Source organism: Poecile atricapillus, chromosome Z (assembly GCF_030490865.1).
Source record: "Poecile atricapillus isolate bPoeAtr1 chromosome Z, bPoeAtr1.hap1, whole genome shotgun sequence".
Taxonomy (NCBI): Eukaryota; Metazoa; Chordata; class Aves; order Passeriformes; family Paridae; genus Poecile; species Poecile atricapillus.
Genome location: NC_081289.1, coordinates 114,870,714 through 114,883,966, shown reverse-complemented (window position 1 = coordinate 114,883,966; position 13,253 = coordinate 114,870,714). Strand labels below are relative to the sequence as shown.

The 13,253-nt window shown below is 37.6% G+C and overlaps 1 protein-coding gene across 1 annotated transcript; it reads left to right on the top strand.

Moving 5' to 3' along the window:
* The first annotated feature begins 335 nt into the window (after nucleotides 1–335).
* Nucleotides 336–10,332, top strand: TYRP1 (tyrosinase related protein 1). Its single transcript, XM_058826051.1, has 7 exons — nucleotides 336–807; nucleotides 3,649–3,971; nucleotides 5,259–5,463; nucleotides 6,331–6,498; nucleotides 7,880–8,059; nucleotides 9,441–9,587; nucleotides 10,127–10,332. Exons 1-7 carry the CDS (start codon nucleotides 426–428, stop codon nucleotides 10,330–10,332), a joined length of 1,611 nt encoding a protein of 536 aa, XP_058682034.1. The 5' UTR covers nucleotides 336–425.
* The last annotated feature ends 2,921 nt before the right edge of the window (nucleotides 10,333–13,253 follow it).

Here is a 13,253-nt window from a genome sequence, read left to right as displayed (position 1 = left end):
AAGGAAGGAGGGTGGAAAAAAAAAATGTTTCAGAAAACTGATGCCTTAGACAGGTTTCAGAACTTTGTGGCAGCGAAACAAACGTGTCCAGCAAGTGTAAAATGTGAATGAACATTTTGGAAGAATTTAACAGTTAGTGAGCAAATGCAGATCTACTTAGTTCATATCTTTCGTGCAGATAATGAGAATATTAGCATCTGTGGTCAGAGTTGCTTGCCTTTTCAGAGTATTGAAGTGCAGAGTTAGGAATTTTCTGGGGTGAAAGGGGTAGCCCAGAGATTCGTGTAACTCGTTTTTACTCTGCTTTTTCTCCCTCTTTCTCTCTCTCTCCATAGAGGGAGCTGGGTGTCTCATAACAGGAGAGGAAATCAGCGTGCGTGGACAGTCAGCTCTGGGAACAAGCCGGCTCTGCTTGACCCGCTGTCATGCGGATCCCCACGCTGCTCTACCTTTCCCTGCTGCTGCTTCTCACCATGTCAGGCCAAGCTGGAGCCCAGTTCCCTCGACAGTGCGCAACTGTTGAGGCCCTGAGGAGCGGCATGTGCTGCCCAGACTATTTCCCTGTGTTCGGGCCAGGCACCGACCGCTGTGGTGTGTCCACGGGCAGGGGCCGGTGCGTACAGGTGACTGTCGACTGGCGGCCCCACGGCCCCCAGTACATCCACGACGGGCGGGACGACCGCGAGCAATGGCCCATCCGCTTCTTCAACCAAACCTGCCGCTGCAACGGGAACTTCTCTGGCTACAACTGCGGGTCGTGTCGGCCTGGCTGGACTGGACCTACCTGCAGCCAGCAGATCAATATCGGTAAGGACATCAGAAATACGACATGAAAGCTGGTCCTTGTCAGTGCTTGCTTCTCAGTGTATCTAGTGGATTTGTTCTCTCTAAAAGTACAAAACCTCCATGCTATTTACTAACAAAGGTATGTTGCTGAAGGTGTTATAAAGGCAGGTGCTACAGGAGCAGTTCAGCTCGTGTAAAAATTACTTATTACTTACACTTACTAGCCATTAAAAGGAAGAAAAGAAAGAATGAAAGTCCATTAAAGAATAGAACATATATATTGAAGAAAAATGTATTATTTGTATTTAAGATAAAAATAATGTATAAAGGCACATACGTACACATGTTTGTGGGTGATCCTGGGAATAATATGTACCTCAATATGTTTAATACCTTGTGACTATTTTAAATGTGACAGCAGGTTTTTTCATTTGAAGTCCCTTAATACAATTCTAAACTAAGTACTTGGTCTGGTAAATTTTTATTGCCTTTGCTGCTGTCAATTATTTTAAAAAAATTAGTCATGACTGGGGACTGTTCAAATGAATCAGTCCAGGGTGGGGTAAGCCCTTCTTCAGTACTCCAGTTTCAGTTATGTCTAGCATATCACTAAACAGATCTTTAAATTTTTTAAAAAATGGATTTGAAATCCTTGAAGGACTGGAAAAAAGTTGAATATTATAGGTAAATTAAGAAAGATAAACAGGTTTGGGGCCATATTCTTGTTCTCATCTGAAAACCATCTAAATGGACAAGATTTCAACCTTTATTTTTAAACTTAAACACTTAACTTCAAAGATGTTATTGAAATCCTGTAAAATCAAAAATCTCCCCAAATGAGCATGGGTTCTGCTGATATGTTAAACAAGAGGTCTCTAGCACAAATACGCAGTGTTTCTTTCTGCAGAAACAGAAATCAGCACTGACATTTCACCAGATAAGTGAACATTCCATGAATGTAAGAGCATGTTCCAATAAGAGTTAACAAACAACCACTTACCAAATCAGAATTTTAACAATTCCTTAATAATAGTTTATGATGGCTATGGGAAAGATCTTTGAAATTTTTTTTCATCCTTTGAGCTTCAAGAACTAAACTAGAAAGAAGAAAGTATTACTTGTGAATTGAATCTGCTAAGCCAGATTGCACTCTCTGATACTCTGGCCTATTCTATTTTACAATGATAGCAGCTCTGAAGAATAATAAAGAGATAAATGTTAACACACAAACTTAATAATGTAAAACTAGAGACAGGCAAACAGCACTTTTAGGTGATTTTCTAGAATGTACAAGAGCATTTTTTACTTTTCTCTCATTAAATCCTTTACAATGCATTAAAATGCCAAATAAATCAAATATATTTTGCATGATAAGAGGAATTTAAAAAGTATAATTTATTTTCTTATTATGCTTTAAGTTTTCACATTGAGGTCACCTCTTTTGCCCATTCATAGATGGCCCTATCTGTTCAGATTTTAGAAATAATTAATGGATTACTGTTGGCATATCCATATTACATTGCTGTAAAATGCAGCGTGCTGTCTTCATATCTTCTCAGTTAATGACTAACTCTAATAATAGTCACTATTTTTTTTGTGGTTCAGGCATATACTTTCAAAATGAAAATGTTAATATGTCTATGTAAATCAAAATTAGATGGACAATTATAGTTGTCTACTTGAAACAATTCAAAAAACACCGCAAAATAACCAAACAAAAACCCAAACAAATAAACAACCAATCAAACCAAAGAGCCCAGCACTTCAGTGATGAGGGCTAGCATGTCAGTTTAGCTCTGCAAAACAAAAAAGCATGTTTCAGGATACACAGTCCTTGCCTGAAATTCATGTTTCAGGAAAGACTTTATTCAAATTTCCCAGAAGCTAAAATATGCCTCACTGAATCAATTTTTTTTTTTTTTAGTAAAACATAATTCACTTCTATTCTTTGTATAGATTCATGTTGAAGATCTTGCTTCTTGCATCTGTTTAATCAGTAATTTGGACAATGAGTTATGGATTTTTACTGTGTTTTTTTATAATGACAGTAAGTAAATACTGAATAACAATTGTGAAGACTTCTATCTTCATCTTAGTCTAAACTTAGTCTGAAATTTTCTCAGACCAGATGAAAGAAGGACTGAGGTCATCTGGACTCACTTCTTCTTGCCGAAATACTGCTATTTCAACAAGTCAGTTTTCTTTCTTGTTGCACCCTCTATGTGTGGACAATGCTATTTTTTCAATATTTTGAGATATATGGCTAAAAAGGACTGATTGTTTATAGTGTCAGATTTAGAAGATAAAAGATAAGATATAATGTCAGATTAAAGATATACTGTACTTGAGTACTGTGAGAAATTCACAATAATTCACAGCAAATCTGCCATTTTTCCTGCAAAGGTTCAAGAATAAAAATATCAATTCTTCATTAAATTAAAATTTAATTTCATTGAATTTTCAAGCAGAGAGTTTCTAATTATTGGTTTATTAGTTTATAGTGCTGATTTCTTGTAGAGTACTACCACAGGAAACCTTAAGTATATCGGATGAAGTTCTGAAAGGTTTGTATGACAAAGAACTGTCTTTGTCTTTTGTCCAGCAGGATGGGAAAATAATCTGTAACAGTACTCCTAAAAGCACTAAAATTGCACAGACTGGGGTTTTATTTTAATTTATTTCTCAAAATAAGTAACATCTTCTATTTATGCTCAGTGAGTTCCCCCAATAAAAACAGGGTGGGCACTTGAAGAAAAAGGGACTTGCCCAGAATTATTAGGAATGCATTAAATAAGTTCTGTGAGATCAGACTTCAGTGTCTTGTTACTTTGGCAGTAACTTGCTTCTTCTGCTTTATCACAGTCAGACGGAATCTTTTGGATCTAAGTGCGGAAGAAAGGAATCGCTTTGTGAATGCCTTACACCAAGCCAAGGTGACAGTCCATCCTGACATCGTTATTGCCACACGAAGACGTGAAGAAATTTTTGGAGCAGACGGCAACACACCTCAGTTCGAGAATATCTCCATTTATAACTACTTTGTGTGGTCTCATTATTATTCTGTCAGGAAGACTTTCCTTGGTGCGGGGCAGCAGAGTTTTGGAGGAGTTGATTTCTCCCATGAGGGACCAGCTTTTGTCACGTGGCATAGGTACCATCTATTGCAGCTTGAAAGAGACATGCAGGTGAAGCTCCTTTTAATGTTTACTGGTATTCACGCTATTTTTTTTTTTTCAGTTAAAGGGCTTCATATTAAAACAGGCAACAAATGAAAAGAACTTTTTTCCTGCATGTTGAAATGATTCTGCTCCAATTTCACTAACTCATTTTGTACACTAAATTTAATAGAGTGCATTTAGGCTTCAGACTGTCACTTTTATAGAGATGTTAAATATAATATTTTAATCAGAGCAATAGAAAATGTAGAATTTCCATAAAAATCTCTTGGAAAAAAAGATATATTCTAGATATAAACATGTTATTGGACCAACAATGTTATTTTCAGTGGTGTTTTTAATCTCAAGGCCATTATTCATTGAATAACATTAACCAAAGCATCAGAAATTCTGAAGAAAGTGATAACAGAGATGGCTTATGAATTCAGAATCACATTTTATTTGTGTAACCGGTTAGAGAAACTAGTGTTTTACTACATCCTGTTCCATAAATCAATGGTTCTCTTTTTTTTCTTCTCTTATGTGGACCTATTAATAACATGGGTATAGCATTTTATGGACCATCATCCTTAAAAAAGCAAGAATTAAGTTTTCAAGGTCAGGACTAAATAGTGTCTGAAATCACTTCAGTGTTTCCACTAGCTTTAATTGCTTTACATCAGGCTGAGGCACAAACTCCCTTCCAAGACACACATTTGTCATCCGTGGCATTTCTCTTTGTGGAAGCCCAGAGAAGTTCTATCTGTCTGTGATTTAATATATATTCCTATTTATGTCAGTAGACTTGATCATTAGTCAAAGTAATTTTGCCTTGCTAACTCCAGTACTGCTCAACTCCAGCCCATACCAGAACTAAACTATGCCAGCTGGAAAAGCTGGTATCCCTATTCTTTACATTTCCTTCAGTTCCACAGTTGATCTAGTTATTATGTGCACTACACTACACAAACACTGTTCTTGCCTACAGGCCATTAAAAATATTTGAAAAATGGGGTCTCGGTGTTAAGTTTCTTATCGCTCACAATATGGTTTCATGGAAGAGATACTGTCTTAATAGTGGGGGAGATCCATGATTCAGTTCAGTAGTACAGCTATCTGCTCTGTTGAACAAAGGTATCAATGTTAAAAACTACCAAAAATCTTCTATATGATTTTACCATAGAGTTCTCCTCTTCTATAAGGCAAGATTCTGACTTTTACTAGGATGTATTTGGCTGGTTTCTAGCACTCTTCTAGCAGTAAATATTATAGCTGTCTGTGTAACACACATAGTAACACCATATTTATGTGGTTTAGAACATGCTACAGGACCCCACTTTTGGACTGCCCTACTGGAATTTTGCAACAGGACAAAATACATGTGATATCTGCTCAGATGACTTGATGGGAGCTAGAAGCAACTTCGATGTCTCTCTTATAAGCCAGAATTCAATCTTCTCTCAGTGGCGAGTGCTATGTGAAAATGTAGAAGATTATGAAACCTTGGGAACCATCTGTAACAGTAAGTATGAATGATGAAAGATATCTGGAGAGAAAATTCTGATAATAATAAATAAATATAATACTTTACATTGCAGTGGCTTTTTTTCAGCCAAAAGGTTTTAAGGTTGTTTTTGAATATTCTTGATCCATATTTCATCAGACTGTTGAGATAATACATACTATAATGAGCTTGTACCAGAAGAAAGATTAAATGCTTTGCCTTCCCTTCTTATGCAGTACCAATTCATCTCTTGCACCATAAATAATTAAATCTGGCAGTGTTATTTCTTAACTGAAGCTTAACTTTTCATCTGACTACTCCACTTATCACCTTCATGCCATTCTGCTCCTAAAATAAGAACATCGAACAAATCCCCACAGTAACTATGTGGACCATGTTTTGAATGTAACACCAAATTCTAACATACCTACCCAAATTAAAATGATTTTTAAAATACCAGTAAGGTTTCTTACATATTCATATAAGCATTGTCATGGAAATAGGGGGAAAAATAGGAACCCCCCCAATATTGAGTTAGTCATTTACATAATCTTTTCCCCAGCTACTCTATCAGGACATCCTCAATAATCTTGACCTAGGTCTCATCAGGAAATCACACTGAAAATCTGTAGAAAATTTTCCTAAATCACTTAGAGAAAACAAATTTCAGTAAGAAGCTTCTAGATGACATTTTACATCCTGGAACAGAGGATCCAGAACACAGGGCCTCATGAAGATTCTTTGCCCAACATAAGGAACTGACCAGTTCATTCAGTGTAAACGTCTTTTGTGAGAGATTTTTTTCTCCACAGTTCAGTCACGAGAGCAATTCATTCTGTGGTCTACTGTTCTGCACCTTGTTGTGTTTCTTCTCTCTGTTTCCAGGTACTGAGGGTGGTCCCATACGAAGAAATCCTGCTGGAAATGTAGCACGACCTATGGTACAGCGTCTCCCAGAGCCTGAGGATGTTGCTCAGTGTTTGGAAGTTGGTGTATTTGACACTCCTCCTTTCTATTCAAATTCAACAGACAGTTTCCGTAACACAGTAGAAGGTAAACATGGCAAATAAAAAGACCTGGAACAGCTCCAGATAAACCAGGGAGCAGACTTGCCACTTTTTCCTGTTGGAAGTATGAGTTTTGAGACAGGCTATTGGACAAGTAGAACACATTGTTCTTAGCATTAAGTATTATTTGAATATTAAATGGAAATAAGCTCTAGGTAAATGATTTCATAGCTATAGCTTATGTCTCTTAAAATGCATAAAACTCTCAAGAGTCTGCTGCTGGTTTACTAAGTAGAAACTAACTTCAGGTCCTTGACACATAGTTAGTAAATTGTTGAAAACACAGTCCTTGTCTGTGGATTGATGCCATTGCATCCCTAAATGAAGCAAACAGGTGCTTTTAGCAGTTATGCTTGTATCTGAAAAAAAGCAAAATAATTTAAAAGCTTTGGTAGTACCCAGTGCAATGGTATTGAAACAGTAATTGAGGTCTGGCTACAGGATTTACTGCTAGACATACTGGCCCTTCTGTCTGGAACATAAAAACTCTGTTCTTCTGTAAGCTCTACACATTTAAAACTGAAGTCTCTGTCACTGACAGCAGAGCACACGCCCACACCCAACAAAGAGCCTAAAGACTTGATTTATAGTGCTCAAATAGCATCCTAAAAACTTCTTCATTACCTCAACAATCCAGAGTTTTTAACAGGAAAAGACTAAAAAGTGACAGTTCAAATGGCTGCCTAGCAATACCTAGGTGTCCAAACATTGCTTTGGAAAATTAACTGTAGTTAATATGTAGTTAATTCCCTCTCTGGAACAACTGGCCGAAGCTTGAACACAGGACAAGTTTCCATGATGCTTCAGACCCTAACATCCAACTTGAGGGCTATGAGGTTTTGGGTATAAACCAAGCTACAGACTATCTTCAGTGAAAAAACAAACAGTATCAGAGCATATGAAGCTTCCGATATGTGTTACCAGTATATATGGAAGTGATGTATGGAAACCTAACAGCTAGCTCATTATAATAAATGGCAACACACACCTGCTTCAGTAAGCAGTTAGAAAAATCATGCAACTATTTTAGTATGGAGAAAGACATGCAGGGCCCAAATATATACATCTATCTTCATGCTATGATGTTATTTTGGCCATTTTTGTGGTAAAACCCACCAGTTTTGCAGTCCACATTCGCAGCATTCTTTTATAAAGGCTAATTTAATCTGAAAATCATGTATTCCAGGAACATTTCTCAAATGTCAGTAGGTAGAGAATTAGCTACCCATTTGTTTTAAGCAAAGCAACATGACAACATGAAAGCCTTTTAGAGAAAAAACAAAAAAAAAAGTATTCATCTGAGACTTCAGCTTCCAAACAAAATCTTCACTGGTATTTTTGTTTTCTTCTTTGTTTGCATAATTCAGGGTACAGTGATCCTTCAGGAAAATACGATCCAGCAGTTCGAAGTCTTCATAACTTGGCTCATCTATTTTTGAATGGAACAGGAGGGCAAACTCATTTATCACCAAATGACCCCATTTTTGTCCTCCTGCACACATTTACAGATGCTCTTTTTGATGAGTGGCTCAGGCGGCATTCTGCAGGTAAGATGTTGTCATGGACAGAGGCAGGATGGGTGGTTGTCACTCTCTGTAGTCACATGAACTCAACTCCTTCTTGTGCGACAGCATGATGCCCCTGAATTTAGGAGAGAGAATTGGAATTTTAAGAGTTAGCGTAATTAACAAAGACAAAGTAGTAACAAGCAAGCTCTCTTCCTCACCCCACTGACATGGAATTACACATCACTCTCTGTGAAGGGACCTGGTCAGAGACAGCAGGCACAATTCAAGAAAGCAGTATGTGGGAACACACTGTGTCCATAGAGCAAAGACACTGTAGCCCTTAAAGGACACTCCATTGTTGTGTGGCGTAAATAATTATTTTCTTCTTGTCAAAGGAAGAACAGATGCCATACACATTCATTTTTACCACCTATGTGGTATACTGCCAGCATTCAATAACCTTCTCCATATACTTCTAAAGGATAGTTACCATTTCTGCCCTTGTTTTTTTTAATTCCAAAAACAACCCAGAAAAAGATAATACAGGAGAAAGTGAAAAAGAGGGAGAAAGGAAGAACAGAAGGGAGGATTTGAATGGAATGATGGAAAAAAAAAATAAAGGAAGGAAACTTACATCACTGGACTAGGGAGAGAATTCAGTCCAACTCTTATGTCTATGCATCATGCAGCAACCATATTCCTCCGCACAATGCAGCAACAGTATTCTCTTAGGATAATCTATACTCCTCTTCCTTCTTCCACAGAAGACAGCTGTTGATGCACAACTGAGACTTCTTTTTGCAGCTTCCACAATCTGCCTCATTAAATTTTCCCACATCAGCTCTCAGAGAGCCCCTTGTGTAAGAGCCCTTTGTGGTTCTTACATGATCTATCACAAGGTTTGGCATCATCTTAACACAAAGTATTTTCTTTCTTTTATGTTTTGAGTTTTGTTGTTGTTGCTGGTTTGATTTGTTTTGGGGATTTTCTGTTCTGTTTTGTTTTTTATTTCAGCTTACTTCCTTTTGAGTTAGCATTATGTTGCAAAAAAATTCCACTGAAATTTACATCAGCAGTCATCCTGTTCATCAGTGCTACAATCAGGCAAAGCAAGAACATAGAAAAAAGTCATTGCCATATTTCTCCTTTTCCAAATGAGCAGAAATAAAAAGACTAACATGGGCAGAATTTTAAAAAATTACTGCTAATTTCTATTCAAAACCAGAGGTAACATTAGTGGCCTTGGTTTTGGACAGCACGGAGACTCTGCTTTGTACCTGTAACACTAGGAAACAAATCCTCTGGAGCAACTGAAAAAGAATTCTGGGATACTCAAAACCCTGAGCTGGAAAGAAAAAATGAAGTAGTGCAAATTATTTTTAATTTATTCACATAAATGTGTTTTAACTTTCAAATTTAGATATCTCAACATACCCACTGGAGAATGCCCCTATTGGACATAACCGACAGTACAACATGGTGCCTTTCTGGCCTCCTGTGACCAATAATGAAATGTTTGTTACTGCACCAGAAAACCTGGGATACAGCTATGAAGTCGAGTGGCCAGGTAAACTGTGTAGCCTAGATACTTCCTCTTCTTTTTTTTTCCTTCATATCTTTGTCTCTTGAAATTTATTCAAACTCCACCAACAATGTTTGCTGTCTTTCTAAGGGCCTTTTTCCCCTTTCCTGCTTTACTTTCCAGATGTTTGTTTGGGATTTGGTATAGCTATTGGTCAGAGATTGCTCCAGCATGAAGTTCCCAGTACCCACCCTAATTTTAGGAGAAGTTCTCATTTGGATCTTAACCTTGCAGAACATCCTTATTCCTATGTCGAATAGCTTCAATAACTCACTAGAGAGAATGCAAATCAGAATGCATCAGAAACAAGGTGGCAGAAGAAAGGTCCAGAACAGATTTTAGAGTGGAGCAAGACAGACTAAATATTTTCACATTTTTGAACAAGAATTATCAAGCAAAGTTTTAATTACTTCTACTCCCCAATTCAGTGAATAAGTGCTGAGTTTCAGTCTGAATCTCTGATCTTTATCCATACACTTGACATTTGCTTTTAATATCTTTGCCTTTTGTTTTCCTTCTTTTAGGTCGGGCTCTCCGTGTCACAGAGATGATAACTATTGCAATAGTGACTGCATTGGTTCTTGTTGCAATTATCTTTGCTGCTGCTGCATGCATTGTACGTGTCAAGAAAAATAAGGATGAGTTGCATCAGCCTCTTCTTACTGACCAGTATCAGCACTACTCAGATGATTATGATGGCATACCAACACCAAGCCAGTCTGTTGTTTGAAGAGGTGGCACTTTTTTTGCATCTGTCTGAAACTGGGGATCTTTTTGCTTTATTTCATATATGGTGGTTATCCACCTGCTTTAAAATAAAGAGCATAAACTGTCAGCTGTCTCAATACATTTCCTTCTTGTTTCACTTCCACTTCCATCACACCTAGGCATCAATAAATCACCTTTGCAATGATAACTCTATGTTGATTATAACAGACTCTTTCAAGGGTCACCTGCAAGACTTTCCCACACATATTTCTGTAAAATCTGGCAAATATTGGTTAGCCAATGTCATCTGACTTCCCAGAATTCTTTTATGAGGTGCTTTTGTGAAAAGATGAAGTCTAGAACAGAAAGAGAATATAAAATACAAGTAAACACCTTGTCTAGATTAGTAGAAAGTGTTTCAAAATAGTCATCATGCCAGACAGAGAGTGACAATGGAATTCTGAAAAGTATATTTGAAATATAACTTTATTCACAAAATATAGTTATGAACCAATTGCTGCTTTTAAGTGGATCTGTGAAAAGAGATTCATCATCAAAGCCCCACCAGTATTTGGACACTTCAAACAGGTGTTCAAACACAGCTGCCTGGAAGTGCATACAGTTGAAAGGACAGCTGGAAGCAGACTTCGCTTAATTTTTATTTCTATTTTTGACATTCTCGCTCCCTTCCTCTCTCCCACAATCACCATGGCAGAGCATTCTCCCGAGCAATGAGAGACTTTGCTTCAGTTGTCTCATGCTGGAATTTAAACACACTCACACTTTGAGAGAAGGCCCTAGGCATTAGGCTGTAGAAGGGACTTGGAAAAATAGCCTTAAGCAGTGGCTGTTGAATTAATTCAACACAAGCCAACAGGAGAGCAACAAACTGACACCAGCCTTTACAGCCCGAGGTAGGGCTTGAGGAATCTAACTTCTGGCCTCACTTCCTCTCTCTCATCCTAACTAGGTACCAATAAATCATCAGATTGTCTTCCTGTGATGTGTTATTGAATCTAATTTAGCAGACATTAGCTGAAAACAAGGCTGTTCTGGTTTCAGGCGATCGAATCCCACACCATGCACTCAACTAACCGAATGTAACATCAAGATGTCCTTTGTCTCTCTTTCTGTCTAAGCCCAACTTCACAGAAAGGGCAAGTGACTTGGACTAAGCTCCTTCAGTTTGAGGCAGCCCTCTGAGATGCTAAGTTACTAGGCAGAAGTAGGGGTCACATGCCTTGCTAACCTCAGGATTTCAGTGGGTAGCAGGTGTGCTCACACGCACTCAGTTGCAAGGAGACACGCTGAGAATGATGCAAACAGAAAGACAAGTACTCTTGGTTAGGCAAGTGGAAGATGGATTAGCATCTCAACCCATTTTATCAAGCATGAGCTATGGAGAGCAACAAAAATATTTACACACGTAACTGATACTGAGAAAGAAAAATTTCACCTGTAGCACCCATGGCACAGTTAATTATAAACTGGAAATTTTTGTTGTGCTCTAGCTTTTAACTACAGTCTAGTCGATACAAGCAGTAGCTAGTGTTCCAACTTAAATGCCTTTTCCTGCCATTCTTTCTTGTACTGACTAGCAACTTAACAAGTCATCCACTTTACTTATTTCAATGGATTAAAGTAGGGTGATCCAACATACTTTGGATTGGGGTCAAGAGACCTGGATTTTATTCTTAGTTGTTACTGACCAGAGGAATGTTCTTAGCTTGCACATTTTTACCTCTGTGACTCATTTGACTCATTTATAATCTGAGAAAAAAATAGCGTTTCCCTTCTAAAGTTCTTTTACTTCAATGGATGAAAAAACAACCATAAAGAAGTTTGACAGGAGAAGGAAAATGTCAAGGCAAAATCAGATTTTGAGAAGAGGACACTAGTCATTAAAGCTGTTCAGTCCTTAAAGTAAAAGCATATACTCGTGGTTTGAGGAGGGCACAAGTCTTGAGGGTCAGAGATTGAAGACAACTGCCTGCTAGTTACAACTGACACATCCAAATGAAAGAAGTAAAGTAAATTTTCATGACAGAGATAAAATAAAAGGGACAGCAAGTATGGGAGTTAGAGATGGAAGAAAAGTGGAGAACTGTATGCTTGACCCATTCTCGATAATAGTCTCGTTAAGTCCTTCCTTTGGTCACTATTTGCAGTACTTGAACTATGTCTGGGTGTGGAGAGGTTCCTGCCATTCACTGAAGCTGCCTGGTGCGCATTCCTGAACTAATATTATGGGGAAAATAGAGCTTAGATTTGAAATTTGACATGGCAAGCATATGAAAAAATAAAGAAAAATAAATAAAGGCCAGAAAATTGATTGTGTCATAATTATAGCATTTAGCTTTTTATATGGAGACAAAAACAAGTGGGAAAGGTCACAAGGGAAAAAATGAGAAAAAAATACTATTAAGTCCTAAGTGCAGCAGTTATGAAGCACATGGTATCATTTCCCCCCATGACTTTTTCTCCCTGTTCTTCTCTTGAAGGTTTGTACATATAAGAATTTCATAAAGCAACTGCAAAGTATCCCTGGAAATGGTATCCCTAGAAATGATGAGAGCATAGAGCTAACTTCCTGGTGAACTGATGACCATGAAAAAAGGAACTGCGACATAAATAGCAAAAAGTTGGCACCATTAGGAAAAAGTGAAAGGAGCCTCAGATTTGGATACAAGTATGGTTCTTCAAAGATTTGTCCTGCAAGAACTCTCACACAAATTAGAATTGTAAAATTTATGTAAAATTTGGAGATTACTGAATAAGTACTGATAATGACGCTAAGAGGAACTAAACCCAGGGATGTAATTGCTGATAGATCCTCTTTCCACAAATAATTATAGGCCAAATTACAGTCTTTCAACTTATACTGCAGGGAGTGTATCACAAACAAAAGCACAGATACCAACCAAACACACAAAGAATTTAGGC

Bases quoted from the DNA above. Each gene is read 5' to 3' on its own strand.
- TYRP1 (XM_058826051.1), top strand. From the start codon at position 426: ATGCGGATCCCCACGCTGCTCTACCTTTCCCTGCTGCTGCTTCTCACC. The intron at 808-3,648 runs GTAAGGACATCA...GCTTTATCACAG, and splicing joins CAGCCAGCAGATCAATATCG to TCAGACGGAATCTTTTGGAT. The intron at 6,499-7,879 runs GTAAACATGGCA...TGCATAATTCAG, and splicing joins TTTCCGTAACACAGTAGAAG to GGTACAGTGATCCTTCAGGA.